The sequence below is a fragment of the Podarcis liolepis genome, assembly GCF_965112155.1.
Source record: "Podarcis liolepis genome assembly, chromosome: Z".
NCBI lineage: Eukaryota > Metazoa > Chordata > Lepidosauria > Squamata > Lacertidae > Podarcis > Podarcis liolepis.
This window is the reverse complement of record NC_139570.1, coordinates 2387144-2410444: the sequence shown is the minus strand read 5'-3', so window position 1 is coordinate 2410444 and position 23301 is coordinate 2387144. Positions and strand designations below refer to the sequence as shown.

At 46.5% G+C, this 23301-nt stretch overlaps 1 protein-coding gene and 1 long non-coding RNA gene across 3 annotated transcripts in view; one reads left to right on the top strand and one right to left on the bottom strand.

Moving 5' to 3' along the window:
- LOC310698904 overlaps positions 1 to 23301 on the bottom strand; it is a 400562-nt gene that overhangs the window by 133716 nt on the left and 243545 nt on the right. The window lies entirely within an intron of this gene.
- The window catches only part of WDR44 (WD repeat domain 44), a 45237-nt gene that overhangs the window by 15097 nt on the left and 6839 nt on the right, over positions 1 to 23301 (top strand). For both annotated transcript variants that reach the window (XM_083486318.1, XM_083486319.1), the window contains exons 3-14: positions 2580 to 2654; positions 3706 to 4360; positions 4589 to 4719; positions 9288 to 9383; positions 11708 to 11844; positions 14422 to 14505; positions 14781 to 14887; positions 16072 to 16223; positions 18483 to 18621; positions 18721 to 18785; positions 20332 to 20445; positions 21642 to 21764. In XM_083486318.1, the coding sequence (XP_083342444.1) occupies positions 2580 to 2654; positions 3706 to 4360; positions 4589 to 4719; positions 9288 to 9383; positions 11708 to 11844; positions 14422 to 14505; positions 14781 to 14887; positions 16072 to 16223; positions 18483 to 18621; positions 18721 to 18785; positions 20332 to 20445; positions 21642 to 21764 (1878 nt within the window). The remainder of the gene's footprint in view (positions 1 to 2579; positions 2655 to 3705; positions 4361 to 4588; positions 4720 to 9287; positions 9384 to 11707; positions 11845 to 14421; positions 14506 to 14780; positions 14888 to 16071; positions 16224 to 18482; positions 18622 to 18720; positions 18786 to 20331; positions 20446 to 21641; positions 21765 to 23301) is intronic.

Here is a 23301-nt window from a genome sequence, read left to right as displayed (position 1 = left end):
CCAGAGGCTTAACTAAGCTTCTGCAGCCTCGTTAGCTGGGTTCCTTCTCTCTGTTCCTTGTCTCCCTTTCTGCTCCCCAACTGCCAGTGTGGTGACAGAAGGGAGTTTAGTGTTCCGGTTTGAAAAGCCTGAGATTATGTGAAAGCAGAACTCTAAATTTAGCGCATGGAGGCAGCACCACTGCTTCCCACACAGGTAATTAGTATGCTGCCTCCAAGTACAGTGACAGCACAGCTGAATCACTGGCATTTATTAAGTAGTAGTAGTAGTAGAAGAAGAAGAGTTTGGATTTGATATCCCACTTTATCACTACCCTAAGGAGTCTCAAAGTGGCTAGCATTCTCCTTTCCCTTCCTTCCCCACAACAAACACTCTTCAACAAACTTCAGACTAGCCCAAGGTCACCCAGCAGCTGCAGGTGGAGGAGCGGGGAAGTGAACCCAGTTCACCAGATTACAAGTCTACCACTCCTAACCACTACTCCACACCGGCTCTCACAGTAGGCCAGGAGTTAGTACACATTTGGAGTGGGGAGGGGGGACAAGAGAAAAGGAGAGAAGAGAGAAAATCCTAAAGCGTCTCTGGTTAGATGGGCTGAAGGTGATGCTGTGCAGTTTTCTGGGGAATAAGGACAGTGTTGTCCCAAACTAGCCTTATGCTGCTGCTGTGCAGGGCTAGCAATGGAAGGTACATCTTGGTGTATACTGGGGTGTTTTATGCTCACCCCTCAGGTGCTGCTTGTAAAACAAATATTGAAGCATAAAGTACTTCCTGAAATAACTTCCATTGATGCCAGAGTGTTGCAGGAGCAGAAACAAAAATCCAGACGACCTAGCTACCCCTTGAAACCTGGATAGTAAAAGACGGGAGCCTTGAAATACCATAAAATGGCCGAGCTGGAAAAACAAAAGGCATTTTAAACTGGCCCTGAAAGGAGACAAGGACATAGGTAGCTACATAGAGCAGCAGAGCAGCTCCCCTAAAGATAGAGGCCATATCATTGGTGCTCTGTGAAGAGTGACCAGGTTAATTATGCCCTTATCAGGGTTTATTCGTGCTCTGTTTGCCGTGGGACTGCCTTCGGATTATAGGGCGCCCATTTGCAAAGTGCCCTGTGGTGTGTTCCCCCCTTAGCTTGCCTCGCTGCTTGCTTCCTTGGCTATGGCAGCATATGGTCCTGCGAAACTGCCAGCTGCTCCAATCTTTCTACCCAGCTCTGGAACGACACTGTTTGGCAGTCTGAGGCATTGTGGGAACATAAAAATAGTGGGCAGCTTAATGGCTACTTGCAACAGAAACCCCCGTAGCCAAGGGACTGGGCATATTGGTGGGCCCCATGGCAGGGCTGGTGGGTCTTGCTGGGATAGCGCCTGGCTGCTGAGGATGCTGACTACTGTCTCCACAAGGCTCTTACAGCCACCTGTTTTTTGAAATGGAAAGTGGATGCAATACAACTCTTTCATCAGTATTTGCACAGGGAAAATAGGGCTTTTTAAAACAAGGTTAGACAAATTCACGAAACAGGTATATCCACACTTGATTGTTAACTAGAGCCTCCATTGGCAGAAGTAGTCTACCTGAGAATGTCGGCCTCTGGGAACAAGCTATGACAGAGTTGTTGCTTTCATGTCCTGCTTGTAGACTCGGTGGCCAGTCGCACATGGGAAAAGGCTGGCAGATTACATACATACATACATACATACTGTGTTTTTCCGTGTATTGGACGAGGTTTTTTGACTCAAAATTCATGTCAAAAAACTGGGGTCATCCAATACACAGACGGTGGCATGGCGGGGGGGTGGGGAGTGGGGAGTGGCGCGGTGCCAGCCATTTGATTGGCGGGAGTGTGGCTTCCCCCAATTCTGCAGGGGGCAACCTGGGGGGTGTTTCCTGCCCACAGCTGCATGGTGGGGAGAAGCTGAACGCCGCCAGCCAGCTCTTTGGAATGCAAATTCACCCGATGCCGCTGTGCATGGGAAGCACTCCCTGGATCGTTTCCCGTGTGCGGCGGCATCGGGGGAGGTTGCGTTCCTGCAAACCGGATGGCTGGAGGGAGCGCAAATTCACCCACTGCCGCTGCACATGGGAAAGGATCTAAGGAGTGTTTCCTGCCCGCAGCTGCGTGGGGGGAGAGGCTCAACAACTTTTGGCCATCTCCCTTCATTTTCTCAAAATTTAATCCCCCCAAATTGGGGGGGGGGGTACTTATACAAGGGGGCATCTTATAGACGGAAAATTATGGTACATACATACATACATACATACATACATAATTTTATTTGGATGCTGCCTTTCCGTATTTCAAGCCATGCTCAGGGTGTTATGTAAAAAATGCATAATTACAAACATAACATACAAACTCCTCTTCTGCTCCTGCAGTGCTGCTCTTAGCTTGCATAAAATAATCACAATAATCATGTGAATGTATCCTGAGCTAATATGAAGCATCCCTTTGCCCTGTACATTCTGTGGCCAGTCTGTTTCTGCGTCACCATGATGTGCAGTTTCTTGCTGCCTTCTGGATTATTTGGGATTTGACCCTTTTTATAACAAGTTCTTTCTTACGCTTTATTTTTCAGGAGCTGACCAGTGGTCAACAGAAAGCAGAATGTGAAGCAGGAGCTTTGGAAGTCAAGCCAGAGGACCCTAAAGAGGTGTGTTAGGTTGTTGATGGAAATCCTGAAGTACAGATGTTTAAAGAGTCATGTAACAAATCTTTTGAGCAGTGCTCTGAAAGGCCATTTAATTTAATTTTGGGAGCCTATTAATCCTCACAGTTCTCAGCTGTGGGAATTCGTGGGAAAAGTTAGAGGCAGCAAGTATTCCAAAGCTGCAGAGTTTGTAAAAACTAAATTACTTCTTACTTTGGGGTGTCTTAATTTGGTAGTAAAGATGAAATCATTAAGCAGTTAACTGTTATGTGTTCAATATGTGCAGATTTTTAATAAAAGATTAAAAGTAAAGTCACCAGTTCACTGTGATTTGTCTAATAGATGTAGATAAATGTTATTTATTGTCATTTGGATTGCATATTGTCGTTTGAAGCTTGAAAGACAATGATCCTGCCTCCGAAACCGTCTTGTGTATGCCAAGTTCTTCCTTCTTTTTTAAAAAAGTTGTTTTGAATCATTATTCTCTGCAAAGACCAGTGTCTCCCAAAATTTTGATACTTGGGATTCCGGGATCCCCTCCCCCAATTAAAATAAGGATGCTGTGAATCAGGATAGGGAGCCTGTGGCATTCCAGGTGCTAGACTCCATCTCCCATCAGCCCCACCTAATGCGGCCAGCGGACAGGCATGATGGGAATTGTAGTCCAACAACATATGGAGGGCATAGACACAACATCCCTGCTGTGTTCCCCTCTGAAAACAGGGTGGGCATTCTGGACCCTGGGTGGGTTTAGAATATGGTTCTGTCAGTAGGCTGAGTGGGGAATCTTTGTTTGCCCACACAAGGGATGATCTCACTGTCTATATATTCACAGGGATTGAGAGCAGGGGCACAATTATATGATTCTGTTGCCCAGAAAAACACCCCTGCTGTGGACACACAGGAGTGAGTGCATTCAGTGCGGTGGCTTAGCTAGCTCAGTTCCTTTCGCAGCATTGCAAGACATGCCACTGCCACAACCAGGCCACAGTCTCTATAGGTTACAGCGACAACTGCCTGCCAGCTCCTGCATGTGACACTTTTGTTTGTTTAGATAATTGACAATATAATTGAAGAAAGCCAGAAGGTACATCAACTTGACTATGATCCATTGGGCTCGTCAGAAAAGGAGCTGTCCGATTCCCCGTCACATGTGAACACTTGGATTTCTGGAGCTGATGTTCTCCAGCACATTCCCGAACTCTTGTTTGCGGAAGCAGGGTTGCTACAAGGCCACGATGAAGAGCCCCCCTGCCAGGGCCCCCAGGCTGTGGCAAATGGAATGGAGCCCAGGCAGGCTTTGCAGACCCATGAGGCGGCATTGGAGCATCGGCAGGGGGAAGGTGATGCTCGATCAGTGGAAACCGCAAGCGAGATCCCAATGTGGCAAGCCGGAGAAGGCGACAAGGAATTGAAAAGTGAGGAGGCAGCTGACTCAAGGCCGGCGGATGTCGCAGAGGCACCTGTGGATTTCCTTCCTGCCAGAGATTCATCCGTGGTTGATGAGATGCCTCCTGTGAAACCACCACGGCAGCTCAACATAGAGCCAGACATTGTGGCCAGCACAAAGAAGTCTGGCCCTGCCCGGCCTCCCCCGCCAGCAGGCCTCCCTCCCCCAAGGCCCCCACCCCCTGCTCGGCCTGCCCCACCGCCAAGGAAGAAGAAGAGCGACTTGGAAATCGAGACACACAAAACACCTGGTCTGGAAGGTGAGTTTTAGTTTTGTTGCATCCTTGTACCAGACTAAGGGTGGGCTACTTGTTTCCCTAGACATTGCTGGATTCCAGCTCTCTCCAACTCTGAGTATTTGCGATCCTGGCTTTCGGGATGGGTGAGAACTGGAGTCACATGATGGAGGAGTAAAGGTTGGTTTTCCCAGACTACGCAATCTGATTTAATTGGTAGAAACTCCTCACCTCTTTAATGTCTTGCTGTAGTTCCCAGGGAGACTTTTTCATCTGGTGGCCTCTTACCTCCCAATGTGTTGATGGAGTCCACAGCCAAAGATTCTCAGCCTTCCTTGGATCTGGCCAGCGCAACAAGCGGGGACAAAATCGTCACTGCACAGGTAAAATGGCACTTGAAATGTCCAATTTCCCACTGTAAGTAATGATTGATGCCCAGGGCAACGTGGGAGGGAAAAGGACCCCAAATCATGGATGCATTTTTTTTTTATTTTTTAAATGATATTTATTAAAAGTTTAAAGATTACAGAAAAAAGAAAAAAGGAAAACAATAAAAAGTTTAACAGAACATACATTACAATACATAAAAAGAAAAACATAAAAAACAATACAACAATACAGCAAAAAGAAACAAAAACACTAAAACACACATCCAATATTCCATATCTTTACCTTTCATTTACTTGTTTCATCGACCTCCTCACACCTCCCTTTTTTGTATTCTAGTTCAATTAACTATTTCAGCAAATTCTTTCCATCTTTCTCAATTTTTGTTCTATAATTTATCTTAACGGTCTAACCTTAAATTTTTTCATTTTGGCCCATTATCAATCAGCTTTTACTTACAGTGGTGCCTCGCAAGACGAAAAAAATCCGTTCTGTGATTCTCTTCGTCTAGCGGTTTTTTCGTCTTGCGAAGCACGCCCATTGACGGATTAGCGCTATTAGCGGCTTTTAGCGGCTTATCTGCTGATCAGATCAGCTGATAAGCGGATTAGCGGTTTAGGAAAAGGGGGGGGAGGAGGAAAAAACCCCCGCAGGAACTCGCAAGGCATTGTCGTCTTGCGAAGCAAGCCCATAGGAAATTCGTTTTGCAAAGCACCTCCAAAATGGAAAACTCTTTCGTCTAGCGAGTTTTCCGTCTTGTGAGGCATTCGTCTTGCGGGGCACCACTGTAATTCTTTATTCATTTCTGCTAAAACCATATAGCTTCATTCCAGCATCCTTCTAACATTCATTAATTTTGCAATATTTTTGTAAATATACTTTAATTTTTTTCCAATCTTCTTCCACCGACTCCATCCTAATCTTTGGTCTTAAAATAATAACATTAGATTTTTCCCTATTAACAACCCATTTTTCATATTCCCTTAAAGCATTACAGCTGGAAACCACCTAATTTCTATCCAACATCATTCTAACATTAATTTTACAATATTTCTGTAGATAGTCTTTAAATTTCTTCCAATCTTCTTCCACCGACTCTTCTCCCTGGTCTCGGATTCTGCCAGTCATTTCTACCAGTTCCATATAGTCCATCAGCTTCATCTGCCATTCTTCCAGAGTGGGTAAATCTTGTGTCTTCCAATACTTTGCAATGAGTATTCTTGCTGCTGTTGTATCGTACATAAAAAAAATTCTATCCTTCTTTAGCACCAATTGGCCGACTATGCCCAGGAGGAAGGCCTCTGGTTTCTTCAAGAAGGTATATTTAAATACCTTTTTCAGTTCATTATATATCATTTCCCAGAAAGCCTTAATCCTTGGGCACGTCCACCAAAGGTGAAAGAATGTACCTTCAGTTTCTTTACATTTCCAACATTTATTATCGGGCAAATGGTAGATTTTTGCAAGCTTGACTGGGGTCATGTACCACCTGTAAATCATTTTCATAATATTCTCTCTCAAGGCATTACATGCCATAAACTTCATGCCTGTGGTCCACAACTGTGCCCAGTCAGCAAACATAATATTATGTCCAACATCTTGTGCCCATTTAATCATAGCAGATTTCACCGTTTCATCCTGAGTATTCCATTTCAACAGCAAGTTATACATTTTTGACAAAATCTTAGTTTTAGGTTCTAACAGTTCTGTTTCTAATTTTGATTTTTCCACCTGGAAACCAATTTTCTTATCCAAATTATATGTCTCCATTATCTGATAATAATGAAGCCAGTCTCGCACTTTGTTTTTTAATTTCTCAAAACTCTGCAATTTCAATCTATCTCCATCTTGTTCCAAAATTTTGCAATATTTCGGCTATTTGGCCTCCATATTGAGCTTTTTCAGAGCTTTTGCTTCCATCGGTGACAACCACCTTGGAGTTTTATTTTCCAATAAGTCCTTGTATCTTATCCAGACATTAAACAATGCTTTCCTGACAATGTGATTTTTAAATGCTTTATGTGCTTTGACCTTATCATACCACAGATATGAATGCCATCCAAATACATTGTTAAAACCTTCTAAATCCAAAATGTCAGTATTTTCAAGAAGCAACCATTCTTTCAACCAGCAAAAAGCTGCTGATTCATAGTAAAGTTTAAAGTCTGGCAGGGCAAATCCACCTCTTCCATCAACACTTTTTTCAATCTCTTGGCCAAAATGTCTGCAAAGATTTTGTAATCCACATTAAGTAATGCTATGGGGCGGTAGTTCTTAAGCTGAGTCTTTTCAGTCTCTGTTTTCGGTATAAGTGTAATGTACGCCTCTTTCCATGACTCTGGTGCCCTTTTCCCTTCCAGTATTTCATTGCAGACTTCCTTTAAAGGCTGTATTAACCACTCTTTCAAGGATCTATAATATCTAGAAGTCAACCCATCCGGTCCTGGAGATTTGCCCAATTGCATGTTTTGGATGGCACCTTCTACTTCCTGTTCAGTTATTTTATAATTCAACATTAATTTACTTTCTTGAGAGATTTTTTGTAATCCATTTGTCTTCAGAAATCGGTCCATGTCCATTTCTTTCTGTGGCCCTTGTGTGTATAAGCATGGATGCATGATTGATCCACATGCTCCGGAAGAGGGTGGTGGAGTGTATCTGTTTGGGGGACTGTGGCATTTCTGAATGTGGGTTCTGGGTTGTTTCTGGGAATGCTCCCTGCAAACTAAAAAATTCCAGTATGCAAAAACCCAGCGTGTTGTGGGGGGGGGGTCTAGGCTTGATTTTTTTCCTGTCTAATAATCTACTTTTCACTGAGCATGGTATGAGGGAGCATTCCGAGGCATGATTCCCCATCTGCATTTGGATGTGGTGCTGGGTGCTGTTTCTGAATGGGTCCTTAAATATCCATCTATGTGAGACACAAGATGGTTTTTTTGTGAGCTTTTTAGCCAGCTGCTGATCTTTCAAACTAGTTCTCACCCTCACCATACATTTAAACCACAGGGCTTCTCCAAAGAATCCTGGGAACTCTAGTTTTCCCCTTCTAAACCTACAATTCCCAGCACTATTAGCAAACCACAGTTCTCCGGATTCTCCAAGGGAAGCCATGTGCTGTAAATAAGTTGTCTTCAACATTTTTAGACCCAGGACCCACTTTTAACCCAAGCATGCATTTGGGGACCGTTTTCTTAATCTTTTCCATATATTTGAATGATGGTTACGACCCACCTTGAATCAGGCCACAACCTATGAATTGGTCCTGGCCCACCAGTTGAAGACCAATGCTTTAAATCAGTGTTCCCCAACCTTGGGCCTCCAGCTGTTTTTGGACTACAACTCCCATCATCCCTCGCTAGCAAGACCAGTGGTCAAGGATGATGGGAATTGGAAGTCCAAAAACAGCTGGAGTACCAAGGTAACACTGCTTTAAATGAATGGTACAGATGTGACCCCAGTTCACATAATGGCAGAAGAGAGGGAGTCTGTGGGTATTCACAGCAAGAATCACACTTTGCTCCTCCTCTGGTCCTGTGTCTGCGAATGCTAAGCCCAGGGTTGACAGTGCCATGTGCAAACCTAGGCTCATGGTTTGTTTCTGCTGGGCAAGCTGTGAGTTATGACCCAAGAACAACCTGTGGCTGGTGGCTTATCTGGACTGAAGCAAACCATGAGCCCCGGGTTCAGATGTAACAGGAAGACAAATCATGGCTTAGCTCTAGGCAGCACGCACTATGACAGCAGCAGGACCAGCAGAGAAGTGAAGCAACTGCCGATTTTGCAGAGAGTATTTGCATGCTTGCTCATTCACACTTAGCCATTTTTTAGCTTAGCGTTACGTGCAAACTGAGTCAAATATTCTCTGTAGAACAGTGTTCTTCAGCCTTTATCCCCAGCCAGTTTAGCCAGTGGTCAGGGATGATGGGAACTCAGCAACATCTGGGGACCTAAGGTTGAGCAACATTGTGTAACAGATACCAGGGAGCTACATTTGGCACCACCAGGGTTTGTTCTTTGCAGGCTGTGCCGAGTCTAGAGTTGAAGCCCACTTGCAAATCCTGCCTTATGGCTTGGGGACCTTTACTTCTAATGAATGATTGCCGTTGGGAACTAAAGAGGTGACCAGTTCTCCCCACCCCCATTTGTATATGTGGGAAGAAAATGCACCTGCTTCCTGCCCTCTGCAGCAGTCCATTTGCCAGGCTCATTTGTGTGTGTGTGTGCGCGCGTGCACACGTGTTACTAGCAACTAGTGGTAAAGTTTAGAAAAAGATTTGCCACCTTACAATGCATTGTGTGTTTACTCAGAAGTAAATTTCATTGTGTTCAGTGGTGCATCCTCCCTAGTGTGTGAGTTTAGAATCACAGCATCTGCATATAGATTGGCTGCAGTTCTTAAAAGCAGGCTACATGTTTTACTGATCTTGCTTACGATGTTGCTCTGTGGAAAGCCTGTTATAGTCTGGGATGTGCTTTGACCCATTTTCCTGCCCTGAAATGCTCATGAAACAGTATGTGTTCTTTCGTTTTTTGCATGTAAGCAAATGCACTTGTGTAATTGCAGGAAAATGGAAAGTCGGCGGATGGACAAACGATCTCGAGTGAAGTGATTGGGCCTCAGAGACCCAGGTCTAATTCCGGCAGGGAGCTCACAGATGAGGTATCCAGGAGAGGGTCTGGTGTCAAAACTGTTACTGTCTGCCTATTTAAACGACTTTCAGGAACTGTGTGTTAAAATAAATACATACATGCACAGATCCAAGAGGCCAAAAAGCCGTGAGAAGATGCTGTCTACCAAGTCCATTGCGGCAACTAGTTTGGTGTTGCCTGGTGCTCTCCAGATGTTTTGGACTCCCATCTTGGACAGGGATTACTCAAGACACCCTGGGAGGGAAAATACGGAGCTACAGAGCACCTGGGAGAAGAGAGGGAGGGAGGGAGGGAGGGAGGGAGGGAGGGAGGGAGGGAGGGAGGAAGGAAGGAAGGGAGGAAGGAAGGAAGGAAGGAAGGAAGGAAGGAAAGTGCCCCCAAATGGCTCGCAGTTCAATTTTCTATTGGCAAAGCACATACTTAATGTTGGCTCCTAAGGAGCAGAGCACGTACTCACTTCTGGTGACTGAGTAGCTAGCATCCCCTCCCCAGGCTAGTGCTCCATGCACAGTTGGAGCAACAGCGTGACCTCGCCTCCACCCAAACTTAAGTACCTTTGTCTGACATTGCACCTGCAGGCAATCTTCGACTTCTGCCACAGAGAGATTGCCTCTGTGCCTGTTTCTTCAAGCCTGGTCCTGGGGGACAGTGGAGGAGGGGGCAGAGGGGATTCTTCTGGGCCCCCTCTGTTCCTGGCACATCCAGCCTGGGCTCTTCCTCCTCAGGCTCTTCCGCTGCCTTGTGGGAGGCACATAAATCAGCGTCTACTTTCCCTGGCTCAGCCTCTGGCCCCATAGCCCCCCCCCCCCGGCAGCTCCTCAGTCCCTGTCAGTCCCTGACATAGTGGAAGGAGACCTTTATACAAAAAAATAAATAAAAAATGCTTCCAGGATCTCTTCCCTCCCATTCCGTTCTCCACATCCCTCTGCTGTCTCAGTCTTCACTGGGTCTTCCCTCCAGGTCTACAGGCCTAGACTGTCAGTGGGGCATGTGGGGAGCTGAATCTTGATTCTTCTTACTCCGCCTGAGGAGGGAAGGCAGAGAGGGGAGGAAGTGATGTGGAAGAAGCCTTCAGGCGCATGCAGCACCATCAGAATGCTACCAAAACATCCTGGTAGCTTGGTATAAGTATTCTGTGTGCCTGTTTTGTGTTCTTTTATGCTGTGAACTGCCCCAAGACCTTTGGATGAAGGACAGCACACACATTTAATTGATGATGATAAAATGATAGGCATAGGCATGAGGTTGTTTCATCTCCAGCGCTGGTATCTAGCTATCAACTAAGATCCTTCATTGAAGGGGTGTTTATGTGTGTTACATTGGGGTCCAACGTGCTTAACAGCAATTTCTAAGAACTCCAGAGTCTGCTGCTGACGCCAACCTCGTAAAGGGATTTTACCTCAGGCCACGTTCCCTAAGCCCTCCACTTCAGCCAGATTCACTCCAGTTACTGGAGGCAATTGGTCTCTGGTCCCAAAACTTTTCTGGCTGCTTGTACATTTTAACTAAATTTCTTTTTGTTAAAAAACCAAAAACAACAGCAACACAAAACCACCCTTGTGTGGCCTTCTTCTTGGGAGACTTCTGTATAGGCCAGTCCCTTAGCCTCACCCAGCCATCTGCTCTCTTCTCCCGAGCCTCCCTGTTTTGCACTGGGGAAGAGACATCTCGTTATCTGAACCTCAAGCTCTCCCCTTTCCCCTCAGCCTCCCTCACCAACTGTCTTTCCCAGCGGACAGTTATTTTTCGCAACGGACAGTTAACTGCTCCTTCTCCACTGACAAGAACCTTGAATGAGGGGCCTGCTGTTTCACGGACCAATCGGAGTGAACCCGCCTGATCCAGGCCCCACCTATAAGTATTAAAAGCAACTGTTGCCCTTTTGGTGCTCTCTCCCTTTCCAGAGCCCATCAACAAGGAGCTGCTGCTAAGTAGGCCCTGAAGCACAGACGCCTTTTTCCAAAGCACGTACACAGACTGCCTTATGCACAGCATTTCTCCTCACAAGGTCACACCAAAGGTCTGTCCAGGGCAGCCTTTGGCCCCAGCCAGCAGGGCCAGTGGTCAGGGATGGTGGGTGCTCAAGGCCGAAGCTGGAGGACAATCCTAATGCCCAGGTGTCTGGATTTCAAGCACTGCTTGGGTGCATTGATAGCAGACCATATATAGCAATCAACCCCAGGTTTTTTTTGTAGTTGTCTTATTTGTCTTGATGAGTACAACGGCAGCACTGGGTTCAGTCAACTGTTTTTGCTGCTACCTTCTGTGGTTCCTCTCATCACGTGCACAAGCCTTGTCCATTGACCCTTCCTTCTCTCCTGTCTTCCTTTGCAGGAAATCCTGGCAAGCGTCATGATCAAGAATCTTGACACAGGAGAGGAGATACCCCTGAGTTTGGCTGAGGAGAAGCTGCCCACGGGCATCAACCCCCTGACGCTGCACATCATGAGGCGGACCAAGGAATATGTCAGGTAGGAATTGAGGGCGGCACCTGGGTGGTGGTGCCTGTTCTGCCCGCCTGCATTTCTTTATCAATGTCTCTTCTACATATGGGCGCAAGTGTTGTTGGACTCCTGACTCCCATCAACCCCAGCCAGTATCACTAGAGTCAAGGATGATAGGAGTTGTAGTCCAGCAACATCTGCAGGGCCCCAGAGGTTCTCTCTCATGATTTCTGTTGGGTTTGCCTTTGGGGGAAAAACAGTCCAGAAACTTTAGCTGGTCCAGAACTCAGCTTCAAAACGATTAACTGTCACACACAGATATAAATTTATCGTTCCAGTCCTTCTCAAGAGCTTCACTGGTTTGTTTCCAGGCACAATTCACACAGTGGACTACTAAATGTACCTTAATGCATTAAGTGGTCTGGAACCCCTCTGTTTCTGAAGAACTACCAGCTCCCATGTGATCCTGCCTAGTTACCATATTTTTGCTCTATAAGACACACTTTTCCCTTCCTAAAAAGTAAGGGGGAATGTGTGTGTGTCTTATGGAGCGAGTGCAGGCGGGAGGCTCTGCTCAGCTTTCCCTTTAAAGAGCCGCGTGGAGTGTGTGTGCGGCTCTTTGAGGCTTTTCCCCGAGGACGGAGAAGAGCTGCCCTACTCCCTCCTTGGGGAAAAGCCCCCACACACTCCATGCCCTCTTTAAAGGGAGTGCGGCTCTTGGGGGAGCCTTAACTGTGCGCAGCCTCTCCCGGGCAGGGGGTGAAGGCTCCCCTTGCTCAGGAGAGGCTGCGCATGGCCAAGCAAGAAGCCAGGACAGCCAGCAGGATCGCTGCGCTGCGATCCAGCTGGCTGTTCTAGCTTCTGGCTTAGCCGCGCAAAGCCTCCGCAGGGCAGCAGGGAGCCTTCATCCCGCTGCCCTGCGGAAGCTACGCGCAGCTATCCCTGGCTTTTGCGGGAGGTGGGGGAAGGGACAGAGTGCACAGCTCTGTCCCTTCCCCCACTTCCCAGAAAAGCCCCCAAGAGCCGCTCTCCCTTTAAAGAGCGCACGGCTCTTGCAGGAGGTGGGGGGAAGCCACTAGGCTTGCTTTCGCTGAAGTCAGGAGGGCAAGAGGGATCGGTGCACACCGATCCCGCTTGCTCTCCTGGCTTCAGGGATAGCTCTGCAAAGCCTCCTGAGCGAAGCCTCCCTCTTAGCTCAGGAGGCTTTGCGTTGCTTCCTTATTTCTTGTTTTCCTCCCTAAAAACTAGGCGCGTCTTATGGTCCGGTGTGTCTAATAGAGCGAAAAATACGTAGGTTTGGCACTGGAGGATCAAAACTGGCTTGCCCCACTTTCTGAGAGGGTAGGGGGTAGCTGCCAGGAATCAGTCCTAGTTCAGGGGTGGTCCCTTAGCCATGGAACTCCTCCCTTCTTTTGTCATTTCACTTTCTTCTTTTTTTATTTCTCTTTTAATTTGTATACCGCCTTTCTATATTACTATACCCAAGGCGGTTTACAAGCTGAAGAAGCAGCAAAATAGACAGCAAAGGTCACACAGGGAGTAACAATCCGATCCAATACATAAATGTCACAATAGCTTTCAAATAAACAGCTTATATCAAATAAAGCAATATTAAATAATTCATTAGGATGTAATAGTAAACAGTACAATGAAATATCAGCAAATAATAATTGAAGTTTACACTTAACAAGTAAAGAATTTCTAAACTATAATTGATAAAAATAATGGCAAGTCACAATGCATAAAATACCACATAACATGCATAACCATGTAAAAGGGTCAAAATGAGAAACAAAGACATACAACTTTTTAAATTGTTTTTTTTAAAAATACCCCCAAACTCCTATCTTCCCAGTTGCTCATCATAGTCATGGTCTGGGAAAGACTCCTAGGGTTGGAGTGTGGTCCATTGCCTGGTGGACAGCAGAAAGTCTCTCTCTCTCCTCACAGCTCTCCCACAGTTCTTTATCATTACAGAAGGTGCCAAATTTGGTGGTTTATAGGTGGGGTGGGGTGGGGAAGCTGGTACCCTTCAGATATACAGGGACTCCCAACTCGCATCATCCCCAGCAAGCATCATTGGTAGCAGGAATGATGTAAAGGTCTAGCAGTTTCTGGAGAGGCCCAGCAGATGGGCACCAGCGGAAAGCATTTTAAATGGGGAGTCTCAAGGAGGAGGCCCCGTTTGTTTTGGTATTCTTCTAGCTTGTGAAGACACCTCTTTGCTCACACATTCCTTTGCTGTCGCCACCTGTCTTCCACTTTAATTGATGTGTTCTTTTAATTATTATTATTATTATTATTATTATTATTATTATTATTATTATTATTATTTATTTATACCCCACCCATCTGGCTGGGTTTCCCCAGCCACTCTTAATGTGGTTGTATAATGGTGTATTTCAGTTATTGCTCTTTGAATCTTAAGGATCACGTCACTGGTTTTTATACATAAACTGCTTGGGCATTAACAAACCTTTTATTTTATTTTAAGTAGCTTAGCACATTGGATAAAGCTGCAGTTACTTCATTTTGGGGTTCGATTCCATTGAGAAATGTGGATACTTGGCACGTAAGGTTTAAAGCCATTTTGCTCTTCCACAGTAACGATGGGGCACAGTCAGACGATGAAGACAAAATGCAGCCACAGCAAAGTGACACTGATGGAGGACGCTTGAAGCAGAAGACGTAAGGCCACAACTAACTTCTTATGGGGTTGGGTGGGTTTTAAAAATTTTGTTTTTATTATACAGTCCCACTGCATTTTCCTACTTTACTTTTACTTGTTTTTATGGAGCAGCAGGGTCTAAATATTAAACTAAAAGTAGCAAAAAAGCAAATGGATGTTTGTATTTCAAATCGTGGCCCTATTACAAATCGTGTGTGCCATCTCCTAAATGGATTTGCTATCTGACATGTTTGCTCATGGCAACTTTCTTTTCTCTCTCTCCCTCCGCCCCCAGGACTCAGCTGAAGAAGTTCTTGGGCAAATCAGTCAAGAGGGCAAGGCACCTGGCTGAAGAATATGGAGAGCGGGCTGTCAACAAAGTCAAGAGTGTTCGAGATGAAGGTTGGAGAAAGGCGGACCTTTTGGGGTTGGGAAGCATCAAATGGGCAATATACCCAGAAAGAAGGGGGGGCATTTCATTCATTACCCTTATTGTGATTGGGGTTTGTGATTCAGATCTTGCCTTCCACTTTCTGACCAAGACTAGGTTCACATCATACATTTAAAGCAGTTTGATATCACTTAAAACAGTCATGGATTCCTCCAAAGAATCCTGGGAGCTGTAGTTCGTTAAGCACCATGGGACCTTTTAGGAGACCCCCCATTCCTTTCACAGAGCTCTGATTCTCAGAGTAGCCTAACAATCTATCCCTCTTCCCAGGGAACTTGTGAGAATTGTGGCTCTGGGAGAGGGAATAGAGGTCTCACAGCATCCTTAACAAACCATTCTTCCCAGGATTCTCTGGGGGAAGTAATGATTGTTTAAAGTGGTATCATGGTGCTTTAAATGTTTGGTGTGACTGTGGCCCAGGTTGCTGGTTCCCAGCATCAGTCCCTCCCCTCCACTGCAATATAAAGCAGACACTAAATGCAGGGCAGGTGCTGTTGCTCAGAGACGGAACACCTGCTTCACATGCAGAAGGCTCCAGGTTCTGTTCCCAGTAGCACCTCCAGTTTTGTTCTTGGTTTTTTTAAGGATCAAGTTTCAGCTGATGGGAAGGAGGCCAGCCCATCAGAGGAGACAGCCCTGAGCTAAGTGAGCCAAATGAGTCAGTCACCTGACTCTGCATGGGGCAGCTGTCTGTATATCTGCAATCCCAGTTAGTGGAGCCTCGAAAAGGACTCCTGCCTGAAGCCCCAGAGAGCTGCTGCTGGTCAATGCAGACAGAACTAGGCAAGAAGGACCACTGGCCTGACTTGGCATAAGTCAGCTTCGTTTGTCCATATGTAAATTTCTACGTCCATTTGACATAGTTCTACATTTAAATACATACAACACATGCACAGGGTTCAAGGTTCTCCAGGGTTCAAGCTCGTGAGAGCTGCTGCCAGGAAGTGTAGACAAGACTAAGCTAGATAGACCAATAATGACCTGATTCCATATAGTGGAGTTTCCTATGTTCCAAAACGCGCTATCTATCTGTCTCTCTGTCTATATCCACTGCTGTTGCCTCATTTGCTTTGAGCCAGTTGGAGTTTTGCAGAGGGTAATAGGCTTTGATTCCAGGCACTCATTTTCTTCCTAGTATTCCACACTGATCAAGATGACCCATCTTCAAGCGATGATGAAGGCATGCCGTACACCAGGCCAGTGAAATTCAAGGCGGCGCATGGCTTCAAGGGGCCGTTTGATTTTGAGCAAATTAAAGTTGTCCAGGATCTCAGTGGAGAGCATATGGTAGGTTGCGGTTTTTGCTTCCACTCACAAACCATTCCGCTCCCACCTGGCGGTATCAATCTGCCATTGGGATCCCGCAGAAGCCATTAAATTCCTCATTGGGCTTTCAGGAATCTCTGGAAGAGAAAATAGCAGAGAAACAGTGAATGACTCATACCAGAAGGAAAGAAACAGGTTGGAATATGCCTAGGCAAAATACCAGGAATATAGTAGGCACCCCTCCCCCCGAAGAACATTATAAATACCGTAGGACGCACCGAGATTTGGGGGGGGGGGAATAAAGAAAAAAAAATTATTTCCCCCCCCAGGCGCGGGGCTGGTGCGGGGGAAGCCCTACCTTCCCCCAACCCCAGCCCCCAGAACAGGCTGCTGCCTGCAAGCCTTGCGAGCCCGGCGGGACCTCCCGCCGGGCGCACAAGGCTTGCGGACATCTGCCTGAAGCACAGGGCGTGCTCCGCAGTGCGCCCCGTGCTTCGGGCTGCCGGCTGCCGCCCCAAGCCTTGCGCTCGAGGCTTGCGGACATCTGCCTGAAGCACAGGGCGTGGACGCACATGCATAGGACGCACACACATTTCCCCTTCATTTTTGGAGGGGGAAAAGTGCATCCTATAGGGCGAAAAATGCGGTAAGCAATAAGTACTACAATCTTGCAATAGAAGAGCGTTAACTCCTGTATCAAGATAAGACCAACATGGAGCAGAATGAACACCTAGGACAAAATTTACTCTTGAGGAGGTCTAGCAGGCCCTTGCTCTTGTAATGGGCCTTTTTGTACTAATGGATGGCTGGGGAAGGGGGGCCACAAGGCGGGGGGGATACCACCTCAAGAGCACTGGGTTACAGGTACCAAAAATTGCTAACTCAGGCTTCCTCAACCTCAGCCCTCCGTACGTTTTTGGCCTGCAACTCCCATGATCCCTAGCTAGCAGGACCAGTGGTCAGGGTTGATGGGAATTGTAGTCTCAAAACAACTGGAGGGCTGAGGTTGAGGAAGCCTGTGCTAACTTAAAACTTCCTTCAAAGCAACATTAAGAAATTGCTGGGTTATAATGGGCTGCAGTTAGCTTAGGCATTGGTTATTTTGACTTTCACATTCATTTTGACAAGGGTAAATTAGATTCCTGTGGTACCGTAAAAAGTGATTTTTAAAATGAATTGAAAGGCAGGGAAGATACCGCAGGACACATGACCCAGGAACTCATTAGGAGAACGTGTAGTATGAAGTGGTTTAGGTGCACCAAAGACTTCTTTAAAAATAATCGGAACCATATTACAGCTGCTGTTGTCTGCAGCAATTCCTCTGATGTGGGAAGGTTAAGTACACTAGTGGAGTGGGGGGCTTGCAGGGCGGGGTGGCACAAGGATGGAGAGTGTGGCTCTTTGGAGGTGGGCTGTGCCTGACTAAACTAATTAATTGTTATTGTTTAATTATATATCTGTTGTTAATATTTTTGCAAACCACCTTGGAATTTGAGGAAGGGTGATATATAAATATTTTAGATAAATAAGATTGTCATAGTCAGGGCAGGCTTATTATTAATATTCCACTTTTTGAAATACAGTAGTACCTCAGGTTAAGAACTTAATTCGTTCTGGAGGTCCTTTCTTAACCTGAAACTGTTCTTAGCCTGAGGTACCACTTTAGCTAATGGGGCCTCCCTCCGCCACCTCACGATTTCTGTTCTCATCCTGAAGCAAAGTTCTTAACCCAAGGTACTATTTCTGGGTTAGTGGAGTCTGTAACCTGAAGCGTCTATAACCTGAGGTACCACTATACCATTCAAAGCATCTTATTATAAGTTATTTAAAAATAAAAAATTGAACTGTGTTGTGTTTTTTTAAGCAGCCACTAAAATTCATTCACAAGAGACACTCCTCTCACTTATTTTACTCCCTAATGTCCTGTTTGTACACCTGTGGGAGTGGGGTCTGTGTTGTATGCTAATCTCTGCACCTCTCCGTGTGTCAGGCAAGGATTGGGAAAGCCCTGGTGGTTATCCTCACTGAGCCATGCAGCTTGTTAGAGGATGTTAGCTGGTCACACAGATGCACACTCAGCCCGGCATACTTCATAGGGCTGTTGGGGGGAGGGGCGGAGAACCCATATGCATCACAGTGGAGCTTTTGGATGAAAGGCAGGTTAACAAATAATGGGCATTTTAACACTGTTTGTATGTGACCAGTCTCTGGTTTGAAGCATGGACCTGATGGTAGAAGTGCCAGTGTTCCTAGCCTGACAGTTGTTGCTTTTCTCAACAGGGCGCCGTTTGGACAATGAAGTTCTCACACTGTGGCCGTTTGCTTGCATCAGCGGGTCAGGACAATGTGGTGAGGATCTGGGTGCTGAAGAATGCTTTTGACTACTTCAATAACATGCGGATGAAGTACAACACAGAAGGTACAGCCTCCTCCTTCCTTGGAAGGTAGAAAGCCAAGTAAACAATTGCTTGTTTGAAAGGAAGCTGTAATTCTCCCCCCCCCCCCCATTGTGTTTCAGGTCGCGTGTCTCCCTCCCCATCTCAAGAGAGTTTGAATTCTTCAAAGTCAGATAACGATATGGGGGTAAGTTGGAACTTGGTTTTTTTCTTTGTTTTTTACCATTAAATAATTGATATTTTTATTTAAGGGGAAGAACCAAGAAAAACGACGGGAAAAACATTTTCCTGCCACACACAAATAATGCAAACAGACATGTTAAACAGCTCATCATCTCAAAAGAGAATACAGTTATTCTCTAGAATGCATGATCACTCTTATGTTCAGGGCAAGTTTCTATTTTGGAAGTTCTAAAGTAATAAAGAAGATTGGCAATATGAGCTGTGGTCCATGTTATCTTCTATAAGACAAGTATACTGAAATATGTCCTTGGGGGGGTCTGACACAATAGTCCAGTAGTTTCCCATGACTTACGGACCCTTTGCCTTCCACTCCATCACCCTGTGGTTTCCTCTTTGGAGGCCTTGACTGTAAGGGGCACAGGTCTCCTGGTTTAAATCTCATTCAGGCACAAATCACCAGAGGTAGAAACCATTCAACATGGGAGAGAGGGGTTGTAGAATACCCAGAGCTAACTTGATAGTAGGTTATTAAAGACATCACATCTTTCTCCTGACATCTGCGTAATTAACGCTGCTTTCATAGCATGACTTTGGATTTGAATGCTGGAGGTAATTAAGTGCTCCACTTGCTGTCTGAGTTTCCTAACCTAACAATTACCTTCCACAAGCTTATTTAAAGGTGAGGCTGATAGTGCACATTATCTCAGTGAAGAGATACAGCAGGCAAGGAGGAAAAGCAGGGATGCAAAAGCTTGCAGCAAGTGTGTAGAGAGAGCTCCATTCTGCATGCAGAGTCACTGGGCTTGCTTTCTTGATAAGTACATATCTACATCTGGGCACCGGAACGTGGGTGGCACTGTGGGTAAAACCTCAGCGCCTAGGACTTGCCGATCGCATGGTTGGCGGTTCGAATCCCCGCGGCGGGGTGAGTTCCCGTCATTCGGTCCCAGCTCCTGCCCACCTAGCAGTTCAAAAGCACAATTAAGTGCAAGTAGATAAATAGGTACCGCTTTCTAGCGGGAAGGTAAACGGCGTTCCGTGTGCTGCTCTGGTGCCGGTTCGCCGGAGCAGCTTCGTCATACTGGCCACGTGACCTGGAAGTGTCTGCGGACAGCGCTGGCTCCCGGCCTATAGAGTGAGATGAGCGCACAACCCCAGAGTCTGTCAAGACTGGCCTGTACGGGCAGGGCTACCTTTACCTTTACATCTGGGCAACCTGTCTCCAGTGTTGTCAGAGTTTTCCCAAGCATTTTTCATGTTGTGGCAGAGGACAGTGACTAATCCAAAATCATCACTCCACCTGCCTTTTATTTAAAGCAAGTTCCTAGTCCTCACTGTTTGCAGGGATAGAGGTTTTAAAAACATGCTGGCATTCACTTTCCCAATTCAGGAACAGGCGCTGTAGTGTGCTAATGGAGCTCCAGAACACCTTTCCTTTCAGTGGGAATGTAACTTCTGCTATTGACAGGATCCCTAATTGCGGATTCTCAATGCACTTGGGACTCTCTGTTCCTCCTGCGTCTCACAGTTCTTAATTATCTGTTTGTTAGGTTTGCAGTGGGGCCGATGAGGACCCTGATGATAAAAACACACCATTTCGCCAGCGGCCGTTCTGCAAATACAAAGGTCACACGGCAGATCTCCTGGACTTGTCCTGGTCTAAAGTAAGACATCTTGGACTTCTCATAAATAGGAGCAGCAATATATTGCTTGTTTTCAAGTTGTGTTTAGGTTTTTCCGGGGTTTCAAAGAGGAGCCGTTTCCAGGGCTACCTGGAAATGCTGGAGGTTGAACCTGGCACCTTCTGAATTCAAATCACGTGCTCTGCCACTGAGCTGTGGCCCACCTGGGATCATTCCACAATGGGACAGTACAGTGGATAAGGCACCTAAATTTATAGGACAGGAGGGTGCAGCCAGAGAAGCAGACCTTACATCGGCCTTCCCCAACCTGGTGCCCTCCAGATGCTTTGGCCTGCAGCTCCCTTAGCCCCCCAACCAGTGTGGCCAATAATCAAAGCTGATGGGGGTTGTAGTTCAGAATGCCTGGAGGGCAGCAGGTTGGGAGAAGATGCCTTAAGGGGAAGAAATACCAGCCCCCATCACTTTATTGTACTGTAAGCCCACAACTTACGCACGTGGCAAAAAAGGAGGGGTTCTGGGGAAAATGACATTGGCATTGGCTTTTGATGATATGCAATTTTGGCTTCAGTTGCGATCCACAGAACATAAGTTGCAGGCTTATTGTAGTGATAACAATTTCCTATCCACATCGTGAGAAACAGTGAAATCAGTTTTTCATGTCCTTGTTTTTTTCTTAATTTTTCATAGACATCTGAAGGCAGCCCTGTTTCGGCAAGCTTTTTATGTTTGATGTTTTGTTGTGTTCCTTTATATTTCGTTGGAAGATGCCCAGAGTGGCTGGGGCAACCCACTCAAATGGGTGGGGCACAAGAAATAAATCATCATCATCATCATTATCATCATATAGTTTATCTGCCCAGATAGGGGTACATTTCTGTTCTCTCCGTGGGCCTGTAGCACACCCACTCCACAACTGTCGGCCATGATGAAAGATCAGGAAAGGCAGACAAACTCTTTCCACCAATCCTGATCTCCTGGACCTGTAACCAGAGTTTGTTTGCCGCTGCTGCACTTACTAGTTGAAGTGAACTCGCATCATTAGCACGCATGAAGGCTTACTCTTTTCCCCAATCCCTTTTTGCTGAACTGCAAGCAATGAGAGAGATCTCTTCCATGCCGAATAGATGAAACTTAACAGTAGATTGCATCAGGGCTCTGCACTCTCTTTATATTTTATACGTCTCAGAAATAATGCATGCCATTTTGATCCCCCCCAGAATTACTTTCTACTCTCTTCTTCTATGGATAAGACAGTCAGGCTCTGGCACATATCCAGGCGGGAGTGCCTCTGCTGTTTCCAGCACATTGACTTCGTCACTGCTATAGCCTTCCATCCACGGGTAAGGGAGATGGCCTCGTTTCTAACCCAGTTTTGAATTTTAAATATGAATAGAGGATTGAGTTTGTGTGTCAAGCTGGAAGTTGTGGAGAGGAGAGGGGGCCAGGATAAAAAGGTGTTTGCAATAGGCTTTATTAAGCACTAAAACTAGCACCATAGACGATAAAACACACTTTAAAAATACATTCCAAACCACACTGTGCCACCAGGATAAACACGGACATCCCTGCACACTCCACCCTCTCTCTCCATGCTACCTGCTCTGTACAATCCTACCCCCTCTCCACAGCCTTACCATAACTGTCTCAAGGATGGGCCCTCCCTCTCCCCACCCACCCCTGTGGAGCCTATCATGCTGTGTCCCTGCAGGTCAGTCCACTAAAACCATGCACTAAAACCAGGCCCATCTCCACCCCACCCCCCAAAGTCCATGGTGAACACTGGTGCTGCTGTTGCCTCCTCTTCCTCCTCTGTGGGCTTGCACAAAACCTACAGCGTCTCCCCAGTCGTCTCCACCACCTCCTCTTTCCTGTGAAGCAGCACCTCCTGATTGCCAGCTCAACCTCTCCCATGTGCAAGTGTGCGAGGAAATGAAAGAAGAAAGAAACAGATCAGAGGCTGGGGGTCATCAGGTATCCCCTCCTGCTCCCCTCTTTTCCCCAGGCTCCATGGAAATCTAAAACCCACTGGAACCACGCGGCACCCAGTCACCCCACACCAAGGCAGCCTCAGAGCTTCAACCAGGGTCTGTCCCCCCTGCCACCTCTGGTTGGCCACCTTTTGCCTTGAGGTCTGGCAGCACTGTTGCTCCTTCTGTGCTGCCTGGACCCGAGCACTGATGCCTCTGCTTCCCATTTCTTCTGCCGCTCCTCTTGACCCATAACTTGCTCTGGTTGCAGCCGCTGTTGCTGCTTCTCTGCATTCCTCCTCCTCTTAGGGACCCCCCCCCCCGCAACTTACCAGCTGCAGGGTGCTCCTGGAGCATCCCACTCCCCCTTCAGCTCCACTTTCCTCCTCAAGGGCGAACCTACACACCAACTGCAGCACCAGCTGGGGCTTCTGGACCACCCTTGTCTGGACTTCTTGGGTGAGCTGCAGATGTGCAGGAAATACTGCAGTATTTAGGCCCTGCGCTGTGCTGCAGTTTCTGGCAAGAGGCATTCTCCTCGGCCTGCCTCTTGTCACTCCTAGCTCACCCTTTCTTCATTGGAACGGTGTTCTCCTTCCCTCTCTTACTGCACTTTCAATGGGCAACCTGGAAGCTATCCTCTTCTCCATGCTTCCTGCTCTTTGTTTAGCCTGGAGAAGAGAACACAGAGAGGTGATAAGATAGCCATCTTCAATTATCTGAAGGGCTGATTCATGGAAGATGGAGCAAGCTTGTTTTCTGCTGCTCCAGAGGGCAGGACCCAAACCAATGGATTCAAATGCCAAGGAAGGAGATTCCTGCTGGAACATGAGGAGGAACTTTCTGATGGTAAGATGTATTCAACAGTGGAACGGACTACCTCACAAGGCGGTGGGCTCTCCTTCATTGG